General features: G+C 40.2%; 1 protein-coding gene and 1 long non-coding RNA gene across 25 annotated transcripts in view; one reads left to right on the plus strand and one right to left on the minus strand.

The window, feature by feature from the left end:
* The window catches only part of Atrx (ATRX, chromatin remodeler), a 146333-nt gene that overhangs the window by 94952 nt on the left and 26914 nt on the right, over window positions 1-24467 (minus strand). For 15 of the 24 annotated variants that reach the window (NM_001105757.2, XM_063279780.1, XM_039099471.2 and 12 more), the window contains one exon: window positions 9261-9373. The exons of the other annotated variants lie outside the window; for them this stretch is intronic. In NM_001105757.2, coding sequence (NP_001099227.2) covers window positions 9261-9373 — 113 coding nt within the window. The remainder of the gene's footprint in view (window positions 1-9260; window positions 9374-24467) is intronic. 24 annotated transcript variants of the gene reach the window in all.
* On the plus strand, window positions 17117-18227 carry LOC134484000 (uncharacterized). Its single transcript, XR_010061282.1, has 2 exons — window positions 17117-17241; window positions 18000-18227. It is a non-coding gene; the product is annotated as an uncharacterized LOC134484000 (long non-coding RNA).

A 24467-nucleotide genomic window follows, 5' to 3' on the forward strand; every position in this document is an offset into this window, starting at 1 on the left:
GACACAAAGGGCTGCTTCTACCAAGAGGCACGTATCACCTGAGCCGGTGAAGGTGAAACACCTGAGAAGTGTGTCACATAAACGTGAATCTGTGGAAGAGCACATTAGCACCATTATGCAAACAGAAGAAATGCAAGCCAAAAGAGAGAACCCTGTCACTCCAGATCAGAAAATACTCCCAGAGTTCTAGGTACCAAAAGAAAACTGAAAAACAGCCAAGCGCCAAGTTTGATGTGTCTGCAGAGAAGGTTGGAATAGAGAAAAATGAGAAAACAATGAAGATCTCCCAGGAGACAGGGCCGCAGAGTCCAGATAATGGAACCAAGAAGTCTTCATCTCCGGGCAAAGTCAGTGGGAAAAGAACACGTTTGAGGTCTAGAGGACAGACTGAGATTCCCCAGCCTCATGAAGCAGAAGAGAAAACAAGCAAATCAGGTGCAGAAATCTCGATAAAGACCCAGCAAGAGAAAGGAATCTCTGGAGATTCAGATGTTAGGTGTTTGAGATCCAGACAAACTAGAGTCACTTTGGACAATGAACCTAAGCCAAGAGTAACTCAAGGGGCCAAGAGAGATGTAAAAACTCTGAAGAAGGATGAAGACATTTTATACACCAAGAAATTAAGAACAAGAAGTCACCAGAAAAGTGAAACTGTGTAGCAAAGACATTTAAGAAGGAAAAGTAAATTTGGTTTAGTGATAAATTCCAGTATGATTTTCACCTCCAGTGTGAAGGTGAACTGTAAATAATATTGCCTGTGCTTAAGGAAGGAAGCTTTGAGCTTTCCTGGTCATACTCTCTTCAAGCTCCAACGGAGATCATGAAGATCACCAGGGATCTCAGAGCAATAGCAGTTTAAATGTTTGGTGGGTAAACAGGTAGAAATGTGGCCCTCTGTCCTACCCAATAAAGCTCTGTGAAATTCAAAAAAAAAAAGATGTTGGCGACAGAAGCTGAAGAGACGGTGTAGTTGGCAAGAACATTCATTGCTCTTATAGAAGAACCCAGGTAACTACTACTACCACCCACAGCTACAGTTCCAGGTGATAAGAGATGCCCATGGGCACTGACTGAGCAGGCAAATGGTACATAGCCATGTAAGGCAAAATACTCATACACATGAATTAAAACTAAAATACTGGAAACACAAGAGTAAACTAAAGAAACAAAAGCAAACAGAAGAATAGAAATTAATGAAACAGGGAATGGAAAAAAATTAAAGAAGCCAAAATGTAGTTGTTGTTCAAAGAAAATGAAGTAAACTTTAGGATATACTGATCTAGAAGTAAAAGAGAGGGTTACTACTACCAACCCTTAACAAAATCAACAGATTATAAATTCTATGAACCATACACTGTGTGACAAGCAAAGAAACTAATGAAATTGGGTCTTGGAAATTAAAACATGGAAGAGATTAGTCATCAAAAATGATGCACAAAGAAAAGCAAAAGTCTAGATGTTTTAACCACTAATCATAACAAACATGTAAAAAAGGATGCAAATTTGTGAATTCTTCTAAAGATAGGAAAGGATACTTAACTCATTTTATGAAGCCATTGTTACCCTGATATCAAATCAAAGTAAGATATTACAGAAGAGGAAACTATACATTATTATTCTCATCATTATCGTTAGTAGTAGTAGTAGTAGTAGTAGTAGTAGTAGTAGTAGTAGTAGTACTCATGAGTAGTGATGTAAAAACTTCCAACAAAATACTAAAAAACTCCATATAAGAAGACAAAGTAAGGCTGCGATGAACATAGTGGAGCACGTGTCTTTTTTATATGTTGGGGCATCTTTTGGGTATATGCCCAAGAGAGGTATAGCTGGATCCTTATTTATAATAGCCAGAAGCTGGAAAGAACCCAGATGCCCTTCAACAGAGGAATGGATACAGAAAATGTGGTACATCTACACAATGGAATATTACTCTGCTATCAAAAACAATGACTTTATGAAATTCGTAGGCAAATGGTTGGAACTGGAAAATATCATCCTGAGTGAGCTAACCCAATCACAGAAAGACATACATGGTATGCACTCATTGATAAGTGGCTATTAGCCCAAATGCTTGAATTACCCTAGATGCCTAGAACAAATCAAACTCAAGACGGATGATCAAAATGTGAATGCTTCACTCCTTCTTTAAAAGGGGAACAAGAATACCCTTGGCAGGGAAGAGAGAGGCAAAGATTAATACAGAGACTGAAGGAAAACCCATTCAGAGCCTGCCCCACATGTGGCCCATACATATACAGCCACCCAATTAGACAAGATGGATGAAGCAAAGAAGTGCAGACCAACAGGAGCCGGATGTAGATCGCTCCTGAGAGGCACAGCCAGAATACCGCAAATACAGAGGCGTATGCCAGCAGCAAACCACTGAACTGAGAATAGGACCCCCGTTGAAGGAATCAGAGAAAGAACTAGAAGAGCTTGAAGGGGCTCGAGACCCCATATGTACAACAATGCCAAGCAACCAGAGCCTCCAGGGACTAAGCCACTACCTAAAGACTGTACATGGACTGACCCTGGACTCTGACCTCATAGGTAGCAATGAATATCCTAGTAAGAGCACCAGTGGAAGGGGAAGGCCTGGGTCCTGCTAAGACTGAACCCCCAGTGAACTAGACTGTTGGGGGGAGGGCGACAATGGGGGGAGGATTGGGAGGGGAACACCCATAAGGAAGGGGAGGGGGGAGGGGGATGTTTGCCCGGAAACCGGGAAAGGGAATAACACTCGAAATGTATATAAGAAATACTCAAGTTAATAAAAAAAAATGTAAATAAGAAAAAAAGGGGGGGGGGGTTGGGGATTTACCTCAGCAGTAGAGCGCTTGCCTAGTAAACGCAAGGCCCTGGGTTCAGTCCCCAGCTCCGAAAAAACAAAAAGAAAAAAAAATAAGACAAAGTATAGGGCTGGGGGTGTATATAACTCAGCTGGTAGGCAGAATATGTGACTAGCATGAACAAAGCCTTGGGTTCTTTCCCCAGCACCCATAAACCAGACATGGTGGCACGTGTCTTAGTTCTAGCACTGACAAGGCACAAATGACAGGATACATAGCGATTACACAATCCTTTAATAGCAGTACTTGAGAACTGTGGGTTCAATGTCAGCTGGTTTGCATAGTAAGTCTGCATTAAGTAGAATAGTTCAAAGTATTACTAGAATAACTAACTTCAACAAATTCAGAGAACACTAATTCAACATAGAAATGCCAAATGAGTTCCTAAACATTTCAAAACAATAGATGCTTTGAAACAGATGTATATAGTAAGCAGAGATGGCGGCAACACAGCCAGAGGCCCTACTTTAGGTTACAATGAGAAGGGGTGGAGACAGCTCAGCAGTTAAGAACTTTTGTTGCTCTGAGAGGACCTGGGTTTGACTCCCAGCACCAACATGGTGGTTCACAACCATTTGGATCTCCAGTTCCAGGACATTTGATACTTGTTCTGACCTCTCTGGATATTAGGCATGCATGTGGTGCACATACATGCAAGCAAAAACACTCACAGTTACAAATGAATTAAATCTAGTTTTTTTTAAATATTAAGCCCACTGGTGGTGACATATACCTTTAATCCTAGTACTCAGGGGACAGAGGTAGTTGGATCTCTTAAGTTTGAAGCCAGCTTGGTCCTGGTCTACAGAGTGAATTCCAAGACAGCAAGGGCTACACAGAGAAACACTGTCTTTAAAAAAAAAAACAAAAAAAAACAAAAAAAAACAGGTAGAGAGATGGCTCAATAGTAAAGAGCACTGACTGCTCTTCCAGAGATTCAGAGTTCAATTCCCAGCTACCACATGGTGAATCACAACCATCTATCTATAGTGGGATCAGATGCTTTCTTCTAGTGTATCTGAAGACAGCTACAGTGTACTCATATACATGAAGTAAATAAATAACTCTTAAAACAACAAATAGGCTGGAGAGATGGCTCAGTGGTTAGGAGCACTGACTGCTCTTCCAGAGGTCCTGAGTTCAATTCCCAGCAACCACATGGTGGCTCACAACCATCTGTAATGGGATCTGATGCCCTCTTCTGGTGTGACTGAAAACAGCTACAGTGTACTTATATATAATAAATAAATAAATCTTAAAAACGAAACTTAAAAAAGTAAAAACAGGATAGATTTAGGTAAAAATATATAACAAGAATGTGTATTAGTATTCTTATACAGAAAAGCACAAGGTTAAGAATGTCTCCAGCTGCCCTATTAATTAAACATTCTCATTCTTTATTTTATTTTTCAAAGGGACCCCGTGTGTAGTCATCTTCTCTCCTCCGTCAGGTATAGTAGCACACTATATGGTTCTGTGATTCCAGCACATGGGAAATCCTGAAATAGGATGCCCTGTGGCTGAAGAGTTAAGTCAGCTGAAATCAAAAGCAAAGGGGACAGCAGAACTGCGTTCTGTCCTTTCAGTCCCCGCCCCACTGCTTAGAACCTAGGATCTGCTTAGGCGATTTATTCAGAATACTATGTCGAGAGGTCTTTTTTTGTGCTTGAGGGTTTTCATTTTTGTAAATTTTGAACACTTGATAGCCCTCTTCAGGGTGAGATCTCCTAGCTCAGTTTATTTACTTCCACTGTTGCGGCTACATATCTATATCTATTCCCCTATTTGTGCTGCCCACAATACATATAGTATTTGTTATTTGTCCAACTGAAGCCACATACCGCCAGTAAGAGAAGCACATGCTTAATGTGCCCAACTCAAGCAATTAGTGAACCCAGGACTCTGGCAATAAATTTCATTTGAAAAACAAGACAGTAGTTGGGGAGTGTAGTTCAAGTCTGTAAGTAGAGACCCTGTCTCAAAACTATGTCAATTAAATGAATAAAGAGTTGAGCATGGCGATTCATGCCTATAATGCCAGCATTCAGGAAAGTAAACAGGAAGATTGCTTACCAGTTCAAAAGCAGCCTGGCCTAGGAGACAACTTGGCACAATAAAAATCCAGAATGGTGGTGCATGCTTTTAACCCAGCAGTCAGGAGGTAGAGGCAGGCAGATCTGAGTTCAAGGCTAGCCTGGCTTATATAGTGAATTCCAGGACACCAAGGATTACCTTATCTTGAAACAAAACTAGATAGATGGATAATTTCAAACAAATACTAAACACTTACACTTCTTTTCTTTGATTATATAACTATGAATATGAAGAAGTCTAGGCAAATGACTATAAAGGTTGGGGATAATGCAAGCCCAATGCCCTTCTGTTGAGAAGCCCAGCTGTAAATACAAAAGAAGACTGGAGAGACACGTGCTATCAAATTACAAATGCTGATGTCAACTCGGAAAAATTTAACACATGGGGTTGGGGATTTAGCTCAGTGGTAGAGCGCTTGCCTAGCAAGCGCAAGGCCCTAGGTTCGGTCCCCAGCTCCAGAAAAAAAAAGAAAAAAGAGACAGAAACCAAGTAAATGTGATCATCCACATAGCACAAAATTGGTACAATCGAATGTCAAAAGGAAAAAACAAGGAGGGCTGGAGAGATGGCTCAGCGGTTATGAGTACTGACTGCTCTTCCAGAGGTCCTGAGTTCAAATCCCAGCAACCACATGGTGGCTCACAAACTTTTTTAATGGGATCTGATGCCCTCTTTTGGCCTGCAGTACAGAACACTATACATAATAAATAATTTTTTAATTAAAATTAAAAGAAAGAAAAAAACAAGGATTGGGAAGATACCTCACTCAGTGGGTGCTTGCTCAGTGTTTGCTGCCAAGGCTGACAACCTCCATTCAATCTCTGTGGGCCCAAAGAGGGGAAGGAGAAAACTGACCCCTACTATTCTGACCTCCACAGGTGCGCTTTGGCTAACAAGTTATATACAGTCATACACATTCACGTATGAAAACTAAATAAATGTAATAAAAATTTAAATGAATGATAGTAACAATATTCATAGGAAATATAAAGAATTGAGAAATACTAATAAATACATAAAGGATAAACCATAAAGCCCTACTTGAGTAGTATTTCAACCAATAATGGCAGCAATAAATTACCAGACCCTGAACAAATTTTGTGATACACAAACTTTCTAGGAATGGCCAACAAGATTCCATGACCTCTGTTGAAATGAAGACTCAGGAGCCAGATGCTCTCAGATGCTCTCAGAATGCTAGCTCAGAAAGGCAGAGAAAGCACCCAGCTGACCCTCCTACCCCACCGACATCCCCTCCACACTGTCTTGAATACCCTTCTACTCAAAGACCCTCCTTTCTCTTTCCTGGCTTTTATGTTCACTCCCTGTCAACTGGTTGCTTGCCCTATGTCTTGACCAATCACTGACTTTATTTAGCTCTTGTTTACAAAAAGCTCTTGGGTTAAAGGTATGTGCTAGGGCTGAGCCACATCACGAGTTTTTCCAGCTCACAATCTTAGGGTTCACAATGTGATTAAATATCCTGCAACAAACTTCAGTTCCCCAAGCTGTAATCATGGCTTCCCTACCAGAACAGATTTGGAAATTGATACAGTTAACCTTAAAAATGAGAGGTAGTGGCACATCCCTTTAATTCCAGAAATTGGGAAGCAGAGGCAGGTGGATTTCTGTGAATTCAAGGCTAACCTGGTCTACAGGGCAAGTTCAAGAAGATCCAGAGCTATACAAAAGAAAACCCTGTCTCATAAATAGATAAATAGATTAGATAAATAGATAAGATTATCAGAACGACTGAGGAGTGGAGCTTGAGACCGTAGAACAGGAAATTTCAGATTAGGTAGGCATAGTAGCACATATCATGTGTTCTAGGCCAGCCTGATCTACATATCAGGTTCCAGGCCAGTTAAGGTTACATAGCCAAGAACCGGTCTTTTAAAAATCCACCTGTTAGCAAAGACCAAGAAAAGAAACAAGCAAAAGAGTAGGAAAGATTCAAGGCGTGAGAGAAACACCATGTGCTGTGCTAGCCTTGCCAACCGGGGCTACATGAGAAGAAATGCAGACACGTGAAAGGAACTTAGGGGAAAGATCCTGGTCAACAGGAAGTGAAGACAGAGAGCTCTCACACCACAGAGAACTGAATTCTGCCAAAACCTTAAAAGAAGTTTGGGAATACAGTCTTGCACAGAGCTAACAGAAATGAACAGTTTCCTGCTGACACACTGACAGCCTTGTGATATCAGAGGACAGTTCAGCAAAGCCTACCAGATTCCTGACCTACAGAACTGTGAGACCACAAATATGGATTGCCTGAGCCACCTAACACACTAAAACACTTTAAGTTAAAATTTGATGGCAAAAAGAGTAATTTCAAAATCTTTCTGATCTCATTATTAGTTATAAAAGAGTAAGTCCTAATTTTTTTATAGTAATCAACAAGGTACAGACATAACATAACCAAATAACCTAATAACATCATCAATAAACAGATAAATGAAACCACAGGCCTTGTGGTAAAATTCACAGAAACATATTCCCTTGGTTAGATCTGTCTGTCTGTTGTCTGTCTATCTTCCTATTATTTATTTATTTATTTATTTAGTAAGCTTGACACAAGCCATGCTCATCTGCGAAAAAGAACTACAGTATTACTGTTAATCCTTTGCCAGTAATACCATTCTTCTGGAAAGATCACAAATTTTTGTCTTAGATGTCCCCTCTTTAAAACAGTTTGACTATTAGCTGATGGCCCATGCCTCTAGTCAACACTCCAGAAGCAAAGGGTAGGAAAAAGTTCAATCCTAGTTTACAAAGCAAGTTCAGGCCCCCAGGGTTACAGTGAGAGACCCTGTCTCAAAAAGAAAAATCTAATAAGGACTGACTATAGTTTTCCTTTTTAAAAAGTGTGTGGTATGGTGGACTGCATGGGTGGGTGGGTACATGTGCCATGGAACACATGTGCATGAAGGTCAGAGGGGAACTCTGTGGAACTGGATCTCACTCTCCAATTTTACTGAGTTCCAGGGATTGGGTTATCAGGCTTTCATTGCCACAGCAATCTGGCTGGCCCTAGTGTAGGTTTTCTGTTCCTATAAGTCCTATTGGAACCTCTTGAATCTGTGGCTTGCTAGTCTAAATTTTTAGAAAGTGCTTAGCCAGTGAGTTGATACTCTAACATATGGTCAACTTTTCACTACGATCTTGCTACTTTTTTCTTACATTATTTATGTGCATATATACACAAGCTTTGATGTTGTGTTTGCTATATGTAGTAACCAATCATAATAGGATATGGAATATTTTTAAAGGAATTTACTTTTATAATCTCCGCATTCAAGAGGCTTAGGCAGAATTATCACAAGTTCAAAGACAACCAGTGCTGTTTAGCAACATCCCGTCTAAAAACTGTTTCTTAAATGAAATAAAGGAGGAAAAAAAATGATGTGTTTTATGAAAATATATATACCAAATCCTTTTAATGTCTTTTCATCTGGTTTGGTTTTGCTGTTGTTATTTTTAAAAAGATGACTGCAGTCAGGCTAGACTAAAACTTACTGTGTAATCCCTAATGGCCTTGAACTCACAGCCATTCTCCTGACAGAGCCTGCTTGTCTACTGAACACCAGAACTTTACTTCCGAGACAGCACGCCCAATTTCATCAAGTGATATTATTAAGCAACATAATTTAAATTCTAATACACAAGTGTCCAGTGGAATAAAATATTTCTACTTGGTTAGAAATACAGTTAGAGACTATGTGCCTAGCAGGCTTAATGGCCCGAGTTCCAGCACCAGAAACCTACAGTGCTCCTACGTGTCCTAATTCTTACCTATTTCTCACCTCCTACAGAAGCTTCCATTACAGACCAGACACTGCTGTTTCACTCACTACGCATCCCTTACTTTACACCACTTTACAAATTTCGATTTTTCCTTTCCAAAATGAAAATCTTACAGCAGATACTAGCAAACACACCCAATAAGACTCCTATTATAACCTTACTAATCCAATTTTCTACAAATTCAGTAGCTGTTCCATACCAAAATAATAAATGCCTGGACAGATGGCTCAGCAGTTAAGAATGGTTGCTGCTCTTGCAGAGGACCCAGATTCGGTTCCCAGCACCCTCATCAAGTGGCTCACAACTGCCTCTAACTCCAGTTTTAGGGACTCTGGAAGTTAAGTTACTGCGGAATCCAGTCCTCAGGCTTCAGAGACAACAGCAAACATATGGTGCACATAAACTCAGGCAGCCTCACACACATCACACGCATAAATAAAAATAAATCTTTAAAATAAACAAATAGAAATAAATAAAACAGAACTACATATGGCACAGTCAGCTTTAAATTACCTGTGCTTTGGTTCATGACAAGTCGTGGAGAAGAACACGTTTCCTCAGATTCTTCTGATGAGTGTGCTAAGAAGTCATGAAGCTTCTGCACCAATGTATTCAACTTGCTTTCACTATCAAAACAAAATTTTAACAATGTCCTTACAATAAATATAAATCTCTAACAAACAGTGAGGCCTATCTTGTAGTCTTATTAGTCTTGAGGATATACATGCTCAAAGTCAAAATTAAAAGCAATGAATTTTATTTTGCTGAATATATGAATGCATGAACAATAAAATCTACCCATATGCTCATGGGCAGGCTCAAAATGGCATGTAAGAAAAATGCTGATACTATTCATTAAACACTTCCGAGATATTTAAATCTTTCAGTGTGCTAAATATGGTAGGTTTAAATATAAGTTACATTTAAAATAATTTAACACAAAGCAAATTTTAGCAAAGCACTGGGAATGGACATGGGAATCAAAAATATTTACCTTGCATGCACAAGGCCCCAGGTTTAATTTCCAGCATTTCCTATCCCCCCAAAACACCTGTCACCTAATCTTTAAAAAAAAACACAGAAAACTTAAAAACCACAAATTAGTCTCAAAAGAAAAACTGGGGCCATAAAAAAGCACAAATTTTATCCACCTTTTCGCAGGCATAGTAATAGTGGTGCATGCCTTTGATCCTAGCACTTGGAAGCAGAGGAAGGTGGATTTTTGTGAGTTTGAGGACAGCCTAGTCTCCAGAATGAGTTCCAGGACAGCTAGGGCTACACAGAGAAACTCTGTCTTAAAAACAAAATCAAGGGGGCTGGGGATTTAGCTCAGTGGTAGAGCGCTTACCTAGGAAGCGCAAGGCCCTGGGTTCGGTCCCCAGCTCCGAAAAAAAGAACCAAAAAAAAAAAAAAAAAAAAAATCAAGGGCTGGAGAGATGGCTCAGTGGTTAAGAGCACTGACTACTCTTCCAGAGGTCATGAGTTCAAATCCCAGCAACCACATGGTGGCTCACAACCATCTGTAATGGGATCTGATGCCCTTTTCTGGTGTGTCTGGGGACAATGTACTCATATATAATAAAGAAATAAATCTTTTTTAAAAAAGAATGTAGGTTAGAATAAATGGGTAAATTTATAAAAAAAAAACAAAATCAACAACAAAAACAAAAATGTATTCACCTTTATTTCATAATGTCTAGCTGACCCTCACGTGTATCATCTCATTATCATTAATAACTTCAGTAACTCTTTTCTTATGTATAAGCCATACCTGCAAAGGCCTCTGAAACTAAAATACTGGTAGATCACCTTTGCAAAAAAACTTAAACATGCCAACATGCAAGATATGGAACATTTTTCTTCCTTTATACCAAGAAAATCATTAATGTCTAACTGTCTTATCAGGTTTTACTTATTCTTCCTTCTGCTTGACACAGAATAGTTGTATAATAGACTGATATAATAATAAGATGAATAAATTATAAAACAGGATTTGGAAAAAGATACACTTTTAAGAAACCAATAACAAAATCATCATTTACAGAATAGACCATAAAGCTGTTTAATAACGAAGGTTGCCAGACATGGTATGACACCCTTTTAATCCCAGCACTCGGGAGGCATAGGCAGAGGCAGGCGGACTGCTATGACTTTGAGGCCAGCCTGGCTACAGATGAATTCCGGGACAACCAGAACGAAGTGAGACCCTCTCTCAAAAGCAAACAACAACAACATAAAACAGTAGATACATACATAGACACAGAGAGAGATACACAGACAGACAGACAAGATAGAAAAATGATAAAAAATAAACTCAATGGGGTTATAATGAGTTCAAAGCTTGAAAGCAGAAATTAAACATTAAATCCTTTTTTATGATGATTTTTCAACGCTGGAGTGACCATGCTGCAATGAAAGCACTTATGTACTCATGAGGACAGAGTCCAGATCCCAAAAGTGTTAACAAGCATTCTATGCAATTGCAGCCACGAGGCAGCCAGAAACAAAAGCATTGACAGGGTTTGTTAATGTCTAGCCTAGAAAGCACAAGCTCCTGGATCAGAGAACTCCTGCTTCGAATGGACAAAGGACATTAATAACCTCTTTTGGTCTCTGTGTGCACACAGGCATGGGCACATGAACACACAAACACAAATACATACATGATATACCAAAAAAATCAAGTCTTTTTAAATGAAGATTTTATAATCTTAAAAGCAAGAGAGAAAATAAATCTGACTTCATTAAACTTCAAAACAATTATTCCAAAGGACACCCTAAAGAAAATAGAAAGTACTGATGATGGTGGTTCATGCCTTTAATACCAGAGCTCTGGAGACAGAGGAAGGTGGATCTCTATGAATTAGAGGCTAGCCTGAACTACAGAGTAAGTTCCTAGTCAGCCAGGGCTTCAAAGAGAAACCCTGTCTGGAAAAAAAAAAAAAAGAAAGAAAGAATATGATCAGAAATTAATAAAATAAAAGGGCTAAAGAAATGGCTCACTGCTTTTTTAGATCAAAGTTCAACTCCCAAAACCCACAGACAACACAACTGCCTGTAAAATCCCACACTAATATACACAGACAAACACACATACATATACATTAAAAATAAGGGGGCTGCAAACAACTGAGTTGGGGCAATCCCAAAAGCTGTTACCTATCCATGAGATAGGTTCTTCTAGCTGGGCTGCCTTGTCTGGCCTCAATGGGAGAGGATTCACCTTGCCCCCAAATCATCTTCATGTGTCAGTGTGGGGAGATACCCATGGGGACCCCTATCTCTTTCAGAAGAAAAGGGGAGGGGTAAGGAGGACGTGACGGGGTGGGGTGGGGGACAGTGAGCAGGATGTTAAGTGAGTAAGAAAAACGTAACTGAGCAAATCCTGAAGTAGTGTTCCTCCATGGTTCCTGCTTTTCTTTGAATTCCTGCCCTGATTTCCTTCAATGGTGGACTGTTATGGGGATATAAAAGCCAAATAAATAGTCTCCCCAAAATGGGGAGGCTGGAAGAACAATGCAGTCCTTAAGAGCACTGGCTACTCTTACAGAGCACTTAAATTCAATTCCCAGAAATCCCAAGGTGGATCATAACCATCAGTAACTCCAGTATGAGGAAATCCCATGCCCTCTCCTGGCTTCTTCTACATGGACCATGCAAGCATACAGACAACAGGCAGGCAGGCAGGCAAACACTCACACACACAAACATTTTCTATGCAGCTAAGGATGGTCTTGAATTTCTGTTGCTTCTGCCTCTAGTCAGAGGAATAGGACTATAAGCACATGTCCCCACATGTAGTTTATCTGTATAAACTACAGGAAAGGAAGGAAGGAAGGAAGGAAGGAAGGAAGGGAGGGAGGGAGGGAGGGAGGGAGGGAGGGAGGGAGGGAGGGAGGGAGGGAGGGAGGCAGGCAGGCAGGCAGGCAGGCTGAAAGAAAGGCAGAAAAAAAGGCAGAAAGGCAGAAATTAAGAAAATGGAGACCAGAGAGTTGGGGGAAGGGGAGGGATGTACTCCGCTTACAGAACACTTGAGTAGCAAGCAGAAATTCCCAGGTTTGATCCCCAGCAACAGATAAACTACATGTGGGGACACGTGCTTATAGTCCTATTCCTCTGACTGGAGGCAGAAGCCACAGAAAATCAAGATCATCCTTAGCCGCACAGAAAATATGAGGCAAGTCTGGGATACTGAGACCCTGCCTCAATAACAATAAAAAAAAATGATGAAAAAAATTAAACGTTGTGGCTGGTCTTCTAGAGGACCCAGGTTCAATTCTCCAGATCCAAGGGATCCTATGTCCTCTTCTGGCCTCCCCAGACACTAGGCACACATGTGGTACACAGACATACATGCAAAGTGTTCATACACACAAATACACAAACCACCAAAAATGATTCTTTGAAAAGAAAAACAAAGATAAACCCACAAACAAAAAAATTGAAATTAGAAATTAAATTCAGTGATGCTTAGGAAAAATTTTATAATTTTACATTCCAAAGATCTAGGAAACGGAGAAGTAATAGAGAGATTCCTAAACACATGTGGCTACCAAAAGTAAAGAAGACACGATTTAAGAAGATTTGTAACGAATGAGATTGTAGGACTACGTCTCCAACAAATAAAGCCTCAACATGACCAGAAAGATTTACTACCAAAATCTAACAGACTTTTAAAGTAAAGCTAACATCAATCCTTCTCAAACTATGCCTTAAAGATACGAAGAAAAGAGGCAAGCAAGATGGTTCATGGGGTAAAAAGATTTGTGGCCAAGCAGCCAGATGGTTGAAAAAGAGAATCAATTTTCCGAGAGTGTCCTCTAATCTCCATAGATAGCAAGGAAAACCAATGAGGGCACAGGCATGAGCACGGGCAAGGGCAGGTATGTGTGTGTGTGTGTGTGTGTGTGTGTGTGTGTGTGTGTGTGTGTGTGTGTGTGTGTGTTCGTGCACTCATACAAACGCACTCACTAAATTAATGACTGAATACATTTTAATTTTATGTGTGTTTTTTTCTGTACATGTCTGTACATATGTGTGCTGGTGCCCACAGAGTCTAGAAGAGGACATCAGATACCCTCAAACTGAAGTTGTATATGGTTGTGAGATACCATGTGGAAAAACCATACCCAGGTCTTAGGTCCTCTACAAGAATCATCAGTGCTTTCTCTTAACCACAGAAACCATCTCTTCAGCCCCAAATGTCTTTATAAAACCCCATGCTGGAACAGCAAGCCAGCCAGCTCAGCAAGTAAAGCTACTTGCCACCAAGCCTGAAGACCTGAACTCCATCCCCAGAAAGTAAATGCTTCCTTAAAGTTGTCCTCTGAGTGCCACATGTCCACTATGGTGCACACACATAAATAAGTAAATAAGCAAGTAAATAAGCATGACAGGTTGAGGCTGAGGAGATGGCTCGTGTGTAAGAGCGTCTGCTATTCTTCCAGATGACTCCAGCACAGTTCCAAGAACCCACATCAAGCAGTCTGTAGCTCTAGCTCCTGGGATCTGGGACCCTAGTTGATTTCCTTGGGTACTGACACACATGTGGCAAACATTCATTCATTCATTCATACACACACACACACACACCACTTTAAATTTTTTGCTTGAAATGCTATATGGTAAATAATTTGATATATATTTCTCAAAAGAAAATATGCCAATGGCAATGCAAATCGAAACCACATAAGAACTAATACTGGCAAGGCTACAAAAACGTAGAATCCATCTATGTTGCCTATAAATAGGACTGAGAATATAATTCAGTTCGTAAAGTGCTTGCCTACCATGAATGAGGCCCTGGTTCTTGGGTCATTAACACTACACAAATTGGGCAAAGTGGCAGACTTGTAATCTCAGCATTGGAAAGGTGTAGGCCGGAGGATCAGGAGCTCAAGGTCATTCCTTGTTAAATAGGGAATTCAAGACCACCTGGGTTATCAGACATCTCATCAGAAGGGGAAAAAAAGGAAAACAAAATGGTTGGTACAGGCACTGTGGGGAAAAAAGTCTGGTATGTACCAGGCCTGCATTTGTTTCCCATCATCGAAAAAAAAATAAGTATGGAGTCGAAAATTGAGCCATCAATTCTACTTCCAGAAATCCACCCAAGATAAATTAAATCACGTTAACCCATCAAAAATTTGTTAAGAAATTGTTGATAGCAACATCATTCACAATTTCCAGAAGTGGAAGGTACTCAAATATCAACCAACAGACAAATGGGTAAATAAAATGTATTGTTATCCAATAAAATGCAGAACCACCTAATAAAACAGGATGAAAAACAGTATGCTAACACGGACGACCCTTAAAAGTGGCACTGTTAAAGGAGGCAGATACAACACAACATGTAAGACTGAATTTCTCTATTTGCGGATCCTAAAAGGAAAGTTCACTGAGGTACGAAGTGAATCACCAGTTGCTAGGCGATGGGTAGAGGGAGAATTAGAAGATGTAGGGAAACCCTTTTAAGGTGAGAAAAGGTATCTTAGAGATTAAGACTAGAGCTCGGTTGGTAGGCCATACAATTGGTTAAGATGGCTCGATCAGAGGCTAGGAGACCAAAGCTCAAGGTCATTCTCAGCAACATGGTGAGTTTGAGACAAGCCAGGTAAACATGAGATTCTGCCTCAAAACTAAGTAAATAAACTCCTTGAACTAGATTGCAAAACATTTTCAGTTTATTTAAACACTGGACTTCTTATATTTTTAAATAGGTGTTTTACGCTATGTGAATTTCATCTCATTAAAAAGAATGTCCCGGGGTTGGGGATTTAGCTCAGTGGTAGAGTGCTTGCCTAGAAAGCGCAAGGCCCTGGATTCGGCCCTCAGCCACGAAAAAAAGAAAGAAAAAAAATGTCCCAAGTCAGGACAGAAATTCAAGAAAGTATACACCTATTGGAAACATAAGAAAACTGCACATCTATCTTCAAAAAAATACCCACAACTAAAATTTAAGAAGCATGCTAGCATAAAAATTTACATAAAGGAATATTTATGTACCAGGGCAAAAAAAAAGGACAATGGAACTCTTAGGGCTCTTGTTTTTAGCATGCATATGAGTTCAAGGCTAACCTGGGAGAGAGACAGAGCACTTACCCTGAGATGGGATTGTGGATATAAGACTAGGTGCTCAATCAAGAAGATTCTTCAGTGATTCATACTATAGCCACATAACCACATTGAGAAGGCCTATAGTCAAACATAGCACCAAAGTGTCCAACCAGGAGAAGCACAGCCTGTTCTCAGTGGTCTATAAGAACATAAGTCAGTGGCTGGAGCTCTGGATCAATGGTTTAAGCATGTGTAGCTGTGTGAATTTTGCAACAGACCCAAGCAAATGGCTCATAAATGCTTTTATGTCCAGTTCCAAGGGATCTAGCACACTCTTCTGTCCTGTGGGGGCATCTGCACTCTTATGCACACAGAGACACAGTCATACACACCCACACACTCGAAAAAAAAATCATGAAAAAAATATAGCATAGGTCATAGGTCCACCTAGAGAGCAATCAATATTGGAAAAGAAACCTAAACCTCTCTCTTGATTAAAAAAAAAAAAGAGTTGGAACTGGTGTGGGAACTTTTAATCCCAGAATTTGGGAAGCAGAGACAGGCAGATCTCTGAGTTTGAGCCAGCCTGGTCTATAGGCGGAGTTTCAGGACAGCCAGGGCTACAAACAGAAACCCTGTCTCAAAAATCCCAAACAGGAAAAATGGAAGGGAGGGAGAGAGGGAGGGGAGGAGGGAGGGAGGAACTGATTAAAAGCAATAGGCAATGGGGCTGGAGAAGTGACTCAGTAGGGAACATACTGATCTTGCCAAGAACTGAAATTCAGTTTCCAGAGTCCTTATAAGGCAACTCACAGCCATTTCAGCTTCTACACATCACACGTCCTTTAACCCTAGCACTTTGTGGAGAAAGAAGCAGGTAGATCTCTGGAGTTAAAGACCAATCTTCGTCTAAACAGTAAGTTTCAAGCCACAGAAGGACACAGAGTGACAGGTCATAAGGGGAGGGGGGGCCCCAAACCTAGTCTGTCTCATACTAACTCTTAACATTTTTTATATTTTACTCTTGTCAGTACACTGACTAAGGCGGCTTTTGGTGAGATGTTCCTGAACTGAACTCACCAAATGAAAACTCCTACAAAGACAGAAAGCCTCACCATGCATCTCCTTAGAGGCAATACTATGCCAACCCCCACCCCCTAAAAGAGAAAACTCTATAGATGCTACATGGTGATCACAAGACTGTGAGGCCGAAGGACTGAAAAGTAAATGCCTACAGTGTGTCAACCTTTTCCCCCTCAAGAATCCTGTTTACATATCTCCGTTCCTTCTGCTTGATTTATTTCCTACAGCAAAGCAAGCATTCATGTGTATGGAGTCGGCTGCATATGTTCTTTCCCACTGCAACTTGGGAGAACTCCGCGCCTTGGATTGTGTTATCATGGCCTTCCTGGTATGCAGCCAGTGTCATAGAAAGGTATTAATAGTATCATTTTAAATAAACATGACACTTTGGATAGAGGACTAAAAATGAATCTGGCATCTAAGCAATGTGAAATAACCCCATAAATGATGGTATGTTCTATTACTGTAATATAGTCAACTGTTAAAGTATGTTTCATGTGAATGCTTCATGTGACGTTTTTGGTTGGTTGGTTTGGAGTTTTGGTTTTCAAGGCAGGATTTCTGTGTGTAGCCCTAACTGTCCTCAAACTCAGAGAGTCGCCTTCCTATAAACGCAGCTCTCTACGACTTAACCTCTTGCCCACTTCTTTTCTCTGGGGTTCCCTTTTAGAAGGCAACTTTGCATGTTGTGTGCCTTGTTATTAGGAATCAGAAGTATTAGACTGACCCTGCACGGAGGTGCATGGGGAAGCAAAAGCAAGTAGGTCTCACGAGTTTGAGGCCAGCCTGGCCTACAAAGCAAGCCGCAGGACAGCCAAGGGTACAGAGAGGAGCCCTGTGTCAGGGTAAAGGGAGAAATGAGAAGAGGACAATGTAGTAGTAGCAGCAGTAGATCGAATAGGAAAGCACTTGACGTGTCTAGGCTTGGATGGGGTGTGGCACAAAAATAAAATACCTTGTAGCATTTACTTAAGTAGTCATGTCTGTCTGTGACAACAGCAAGTTTCTCTATTCATTCTTAATATGCTACTGTGCTCTCTTCTCCATAAAAGTTCACCCATGCTCCCTGACTTTGGAGTTTTGGTAATTAATTGTTATATCATGTCACAGAAATCTCATGTTGCTGTTAGAAAACAAGCATCGCTCTTGGCCAATGAAAGTGCATGTGTAGCTGAAGAGATGGCTCAGTGGTTAAAAGCACCTGTCCTATGACTCACAATCATCTGTAACCGAGTCCAGCTTCAGGGGTTGCAATGCTGCCTTCTGGCACCCACAGGTACCTGCATGTACATGTGCAGACACACAAAACACCATAAATAAAAATTGGGTCTTTTAAAAGCACATTTAATTTTTTGTACTTTTAATTTCCAGTAATTAAATGCAATTAATTTTCAATTAATTAATTTATTGGAAAACTAGATACCGAAGTCTAAAGGATCAGTACTTTTCCTTGAAGACTTTTGCTCTAAGCTAGTATCCCTTTTGCTCAGTAACTGTTCATAGAGATGACCACTGTTGTGTTGCTGATCACTGACTGTAGACCCCTAAAATGCTTGTCAAAATGTGATGTTCTGGCCAGGTATGGTGGAGCATGCCTTTAGTCCCAGCACTTAGGAGGCAAAAGCAAGTGTATCTTTTAGTTCAAGTCCAGCCTGATCTACAGAGTAAGTTCCAGGACAGCCAGGGATACTTGGGAAAACCGTCTTGAAAAAGACTAAAAAAAAATAAAATTATGATCTACATAGCAGCAGATTATGTAACAAATCATATTTTATAAAATCATCAAATTACACGAAATGGCTCAGCAGACAAAAGTGGCTGCTATTAAACCTGATGATCTAAGTTCAATTCCCAATTCCTACATGGCATATCTGTCTTCTGGCCTATACATTCATACAGGCAAACATATTCACAGGAGCCAAGTGCACACACAATATAGATAGATAGATAGATAGATAGATAGATAGATAGATACATAGATAGATAGATAGATAGATAGATAGATAGATAGATAGATAGATAGATAGATAGATAGATAGATAGACAGAGAGGGAGCGAGGGAGGAAGGAAGGAAGGAAGGAAGGGAGGGAGGGAGGGAGGGAGGGAGGGAGGGAGGGAGGGAGGGAGGAAGATGGATGGATACAGATAGACAGCAATAGACAGGTAAAACAAAATATCAAAGAAAATTAGGGAAGGTAACTACTTGTTGTAGGACAAGGTGCCCTGAAAGACACTCTTACACATTGCTTACCATGCTTCTACAAAACAATTCAAAAGAAGCCTCAAGATTCTTCACCTCAGAAGTCTGCCCTTTTTTTCTATCCAAAGAAAATAACACTTAAGTAAATAACATTACTCACAAGTAACAGTTATACTTTATAAATGAAACAAAACCCAGGAAATAACAGCAGAATCTTAGCAGAGTCATTGTACCTGGCATGAATTTCAGGCTTTGAAGTAGCCTTTTGTCAGTGATTGTATCTAGTATTTTATGGGGTTATTCCTTTGAAGATTCTCAAGAGCCTTTGCATAATTTGGTCCTGAGACATACTAAGAATTGCTTAGGTGATGGTTCCTTCAAGACAACCCCTAGATCTGATAGAGGTTTGAGAATTCGGAAATAAACTGGCTAGAAGTGCCTTTTGCAGGCTGGAGAGATGGCTCAGAGGTTAAGAGCACTGACTGCTCTTCCAGAGGTCCTGAGTTCAATTCCCAGCAACCACACGGTGGCTCACAACCATCTGTAATGAGATGTAAGAGCATCACTCTCTTTTGGTGTGTCAGCTACAGTGTACTTATATATATAAAATAAATAAGTCTTTGAAAAAAGAAATGCCTTTTGCTTTTCATAACAATAAAAAACGAGGGGCTGGGGATTTAGCTCAGTGGTAGAGCGCTTACCTAGGAAGCGCAAGGCCCTGGGTTCGGTCCCCAGCTCCGAAAAAAAGAACCAAAAAAAAAAAAAAACAATAAAAAACGTTTCTAGGATGCTGCCAGCTTAGTCCTTGAGAGGTTGATCCCAGCTTGTTGCTTGAAAGTGTACACTCATCCTGCAGTGTGTCGTTCTTAGTTAGATCCATCTTTCCAAGTAACCACACACACCAACAAGTAAAGATGTGTATGCTGTGAAGTAAATTATCAGATCTGTCAGAGTATTCTCTTCCTGGGAGTCAGCTTTCCCCTGGCAGTTACTCCACTGGCACAAGGGTTTCAAACTATTCTCATCTCTTCCGTGGAATTTGCTGCTTTTGCAGAAAACCTGGGTTCAGTTCACACCATTCAAATTGAGTAGCTCAGAACAATCTGTAACTCGAAATCCAGAAGGCTCAATGTCCTCCCCTTTGCCATCCCTGGGCACCTGCACACACATGCACATACCCCCATACAGATCCATAAAATGATAAAGATTTTTAAAAAGCTTCCGATTCTGGAGCACTTCAAATATTGAAAACATAATGTTCAACATGAATGAACTACGAGGCCAACCAAAAGAAGCAAGCTATAAATTATCTATCTACAAAGTATAATTAGTTCTTAGATTCTAAAAAATTCATAAATATACTACTATAAAATATCCAAATTGTGAACAGTGGATGCCATCTATATAAGTTCACACAGGTGGCGAGCCAGGTGACTGCTCATCCTTGTAATCCCAACACGCAAGAGGTTGAAAGAGGCAGAAAAACAGTCATGCATTTGCACACAACTGCTGGGCTACAAAGTGAGTTCCAGGAGAAGACAAACAAGACGGTTCAGTGAGTAAAGGTGCTTGCCACACGAACCTGGTGACCTAAAGGCTAATCCCTGGAACCCACATGAAAAGGAGAAACTGACTCCTCACAGTAGAGTTGTCCTCTGATCTCTACATGTGTATGCTGTAACATGCACATCTACATGGTAAAAAGTGTAAAAAAAATTGAAAGGCATATGGGGGGAGGGAGATAACAAGTAGCATTTCCTCACCTGTTTATGTTATAATGAACACATTCCTTTTACTGCCTGAAAATTTTTATTGCCTTCTTTAACTCACTTTCCTTTAAAACTTCATGTGTAAGTCAAAAACTAAGATTAAAAACCTGAAAACATCATTGACTATACTTCCCCCAAATTTTCATCCTGATCTGCTCTTCGTGGAATATCGAGCAAAAAAGGGAGCAGGCTTGTCAATGAGTAAGTACAACAGCAGAAGGCTGTGATGGGCCTGGATCCGAGACCGATCTGAGCCGTAATGTAGCCCTGTCTCAAAACAACCCCTCCCAAAACATGTGCACGTGAGCAGTTTCAGAATTACCAGGTCTAGATAAGATCAGTGATTTCATTTGTCTGCCCCATAAATCTTACTTTAAATAAACCAATCCAATAGATTCAGGCCCTGCTTTATTTAATTAAGACTTCATTACTCATTGGAGCTGCAACCAACGATCTTGCTTGTCAGCTTTGTTACTGGATTGAGAAGAGCCTAGATTAGCAAAGCACATGGCTGGGTGTATGTGAAGGTGTCTGCAGAGAGAGGATTAACTAAGTAAACATTGACTCAGAATGTCCTCAGGCCATCCCAGATATTGAGGACCTAAATACAATAAAAAGGACTTTTTAAAAGGAGTGTCCCAAAGCACAAGCATTTTCTCTCTCCTTCTAGAGCTGCTCTGCAGCCTCACCCCCTTGCCATCGTTACCAGACTGAAAACTTCAAAACCAGGAGGCCAAAGAGTTCATTCAAGGAAACGGAAAGCTCACTGAAATAGAAGTGTTTAAAAAAAAGGCTCCCTTTGGGGACTGGAGAGATGGCTCAGTGGTTAAGAGCATTAACTGCTCTTCCAGAGGTCCTGAGTTCAATTCCCAGCAACCCCCTGTAATGGGATCTGATACCCTGAGGACTGTAACAATGTATAAAAAAAATCTCCCTTTTCAGGTATCATCATTAAAATATTGTTTTCATGGCTGTCAAATACCAACTGAAAATGAGACATAAATGTATGTCAATTTTTTTTTCTTGGTTCTTTTTTTCGGAGCTGGGGACCGAACCCAGGGCTTTGCGCTTCCTAGGCAAGCGCTCTACCACTAAGCTAAATCCCCAACCCCTGCATGTCAATTTTTAATTATTTAGACTTACTACATGTTGTGCCAAAGGAGGTCAAAAGTAAGGCACTGATCTCGTAGAACTGTTGTTCTAGATAGATGGGTGCTGCTAGGAAGTCAACTGTATCCTCTATAAGGGCTCTTAAGCACTAAGCCTTTTCATACACCCAAATAAGGCAGAAGCCTATGCATGTTTTCTCGGTGCCACTGAATACTAACTAACCACTGGAAAACCAGCTGCTGGCAGGACAATGGTGGCACACGACTTACAAATACCAGCACTCAGAAGGCAAAGGTAGGCAAATCTCTGTAAGTTTGACAACAGCCTGGTCTATAGAGTGAGTTCTAGGAGAGCCAGACTACACAGAGAAACCCTATCTCAAAAAAAACAAAGAAATAAAAAGAAAGGAAGGTAAGAAGAAAAGACATGCTTGAGAATGTTCTACATTCACAAACCCTTGCCAAATATCTTTAATTTTTTAAAAGATTTATTTATTTCATGTATGTGAGTACATGTTGCTGTCTTCAGACACAAAGAGGGCATCAGCCCCATTACAAATGGTTGTGAGCCACCATGTGGTTGCTGGGAATTGAACCCAGGACCTCTAGAAGAACAGTCAGTGCTCTTAACCACTGAGCCATCTCTCCAGCCACAGCTAAATTTTAATGTGAATTTTATACACACTGACCACATTTAAAAACCAAAAGAATCTTATTACAGAAAACTTAGGCTCAGAGTCCCTTATTTACAAAATACAATGAGAGAATTATAGTTTCCGTTTTTAATTATTCAGTGAAAAAAATCAGTATGTGCAACAACTCCAATCAAACCTAATTCGATACTGCATCCTTCAGAGAAACCTAAAATTTTGTTTATTTTGTGTATTTTGTGTATGTGAGTACACTACAGCTATCTTCAGACACACCAGAAGAGGGTACCAGATGGTCAAAAAAGCCACCATGTGGTTGCTGGGAATTGAACTCATGACCTCTGGAAGAACAGACTATGTTCTTAACCACTGAGCCATCTCTCCAGCCCCATTGGAAAAGCTTTAAACAGTCACTAATAAAAGTTAATGAAAAATAGGGCTGTGGATGAAGCTCATTTAGTAGAGCCCTGTCTAACGTGTGCCAGGTCCTGGGCTCAATCCACTAACCCCACACAAAAAAATGTCTTCTTAAAGAGTGAAAAAGCAGTTATCCTAACAGCTAATCCTCAAAATTCCGAGTACTAAAGTTCTTAAAAGGACTAAAGGTACAGTAAGATAAGCACACAGCTAGTTAATGGAGCACAATGCTTCCAAAGTGTCTGGGAATTTGCTTAAGGGATGGTTTTGTTTGCTATATGTTGTGGTGGTATTTGAGACAGAGTCCTGTACTCCAGGCTGGTCTCAAACTCAATTTTGCAGGTGAAAACAACCAAGAACCTCAAACCCTACTGTCCCCATCACCTGAACTTTAGGACCATCACTGAGTCCTGCAAAGCCTACTTTGTCTCCAGGATTTTTTTAAGACTTATTTATTTTATGTATGAGTGCTGTATCCACATGTACACCTGCATGCCAGAGACAGTATCAGATTACATTATAGATGGTATAAATCACTATATTACTATATCACATTGTAGATGGTTATTGCTGGTAATTACTCAGGACCTCTGGAAGAGGCTGAGCCATCTGTCCAGTCCTAGTCTCTAAATTTTTTAAATATTTGTTCTTTATTGTTTTTACTAATGTCTTGTTTAAACTCTCACTAATCTGGGCTGGAAAGATGGCTCAGCGGTTAAGAACACTGACTGTTCTTCCAGAGGTCCTGAGTTCAATTCCCAGCAACCACATGGTGGCTCACAACCATCTGTAATGGGATCTAATACTTTCTTTTGTGTGTCTGAAGACATCTATTTATATAGAATAAAAAAGATAAATAAAAAATTCTGATTTTGTTATTTTTTCAAATTTATATATTTCTATTATACATATATACATACATACAAACAAAACATACATACATAAATGTGTTTTATGAAGTCACAAGAAGGTGCAGGATAACCTGAAACTGGAGTTTTAGATAGCTGTAAACAGCCATGTGGATGTTTGAACCCAAACTTGAGTCCTCTACAAGCAGCAGCAAATGGCTCTTAATCTTTGAGCTCCCTCTTCAGATTGAACACATAACTTTACCTAGCTTTGTTTTTCACAGCAAGGCTACTTACTGTGCCTGCTACACTATCCACTAAGGATAATAGTGACAAGGCATGGTGTTAACAACTAAAACAATCATCTGAATTCCTGTGCTGGGGATGAAACTCAGTGGAAGAACATGTGCATGAAGCCCTAAGTTCAATCCTCAGCATCACAGAAAGAATAAGTCAGAACCTATAGGTGTTTTGCCTGCTTGTAGGACTGCATGTTCCTGGTATGTGCCTTGTGCTGAAAGAGGCCAGAAGGGAACATTGGACTCTCTAGAACTGGGTTATATATATGCTGCCACAGAGGAACTT

The sequence above is a fragment of the Rattus norvegicus genome, chromosome X (genome assembly GCF_036323735.1).
Source record: "Rattus norvegicus strain BN/NHsdMcwi chromosome X, GRCr8, whole genome shotgun sequence".
NCBI classification, from domain to species: domain Eukaryota; kingdom Metazoa; phylum Chordata; class Mammalia; order Rodentia; family Muridae; genus Rattus; species Rattus norvegicus.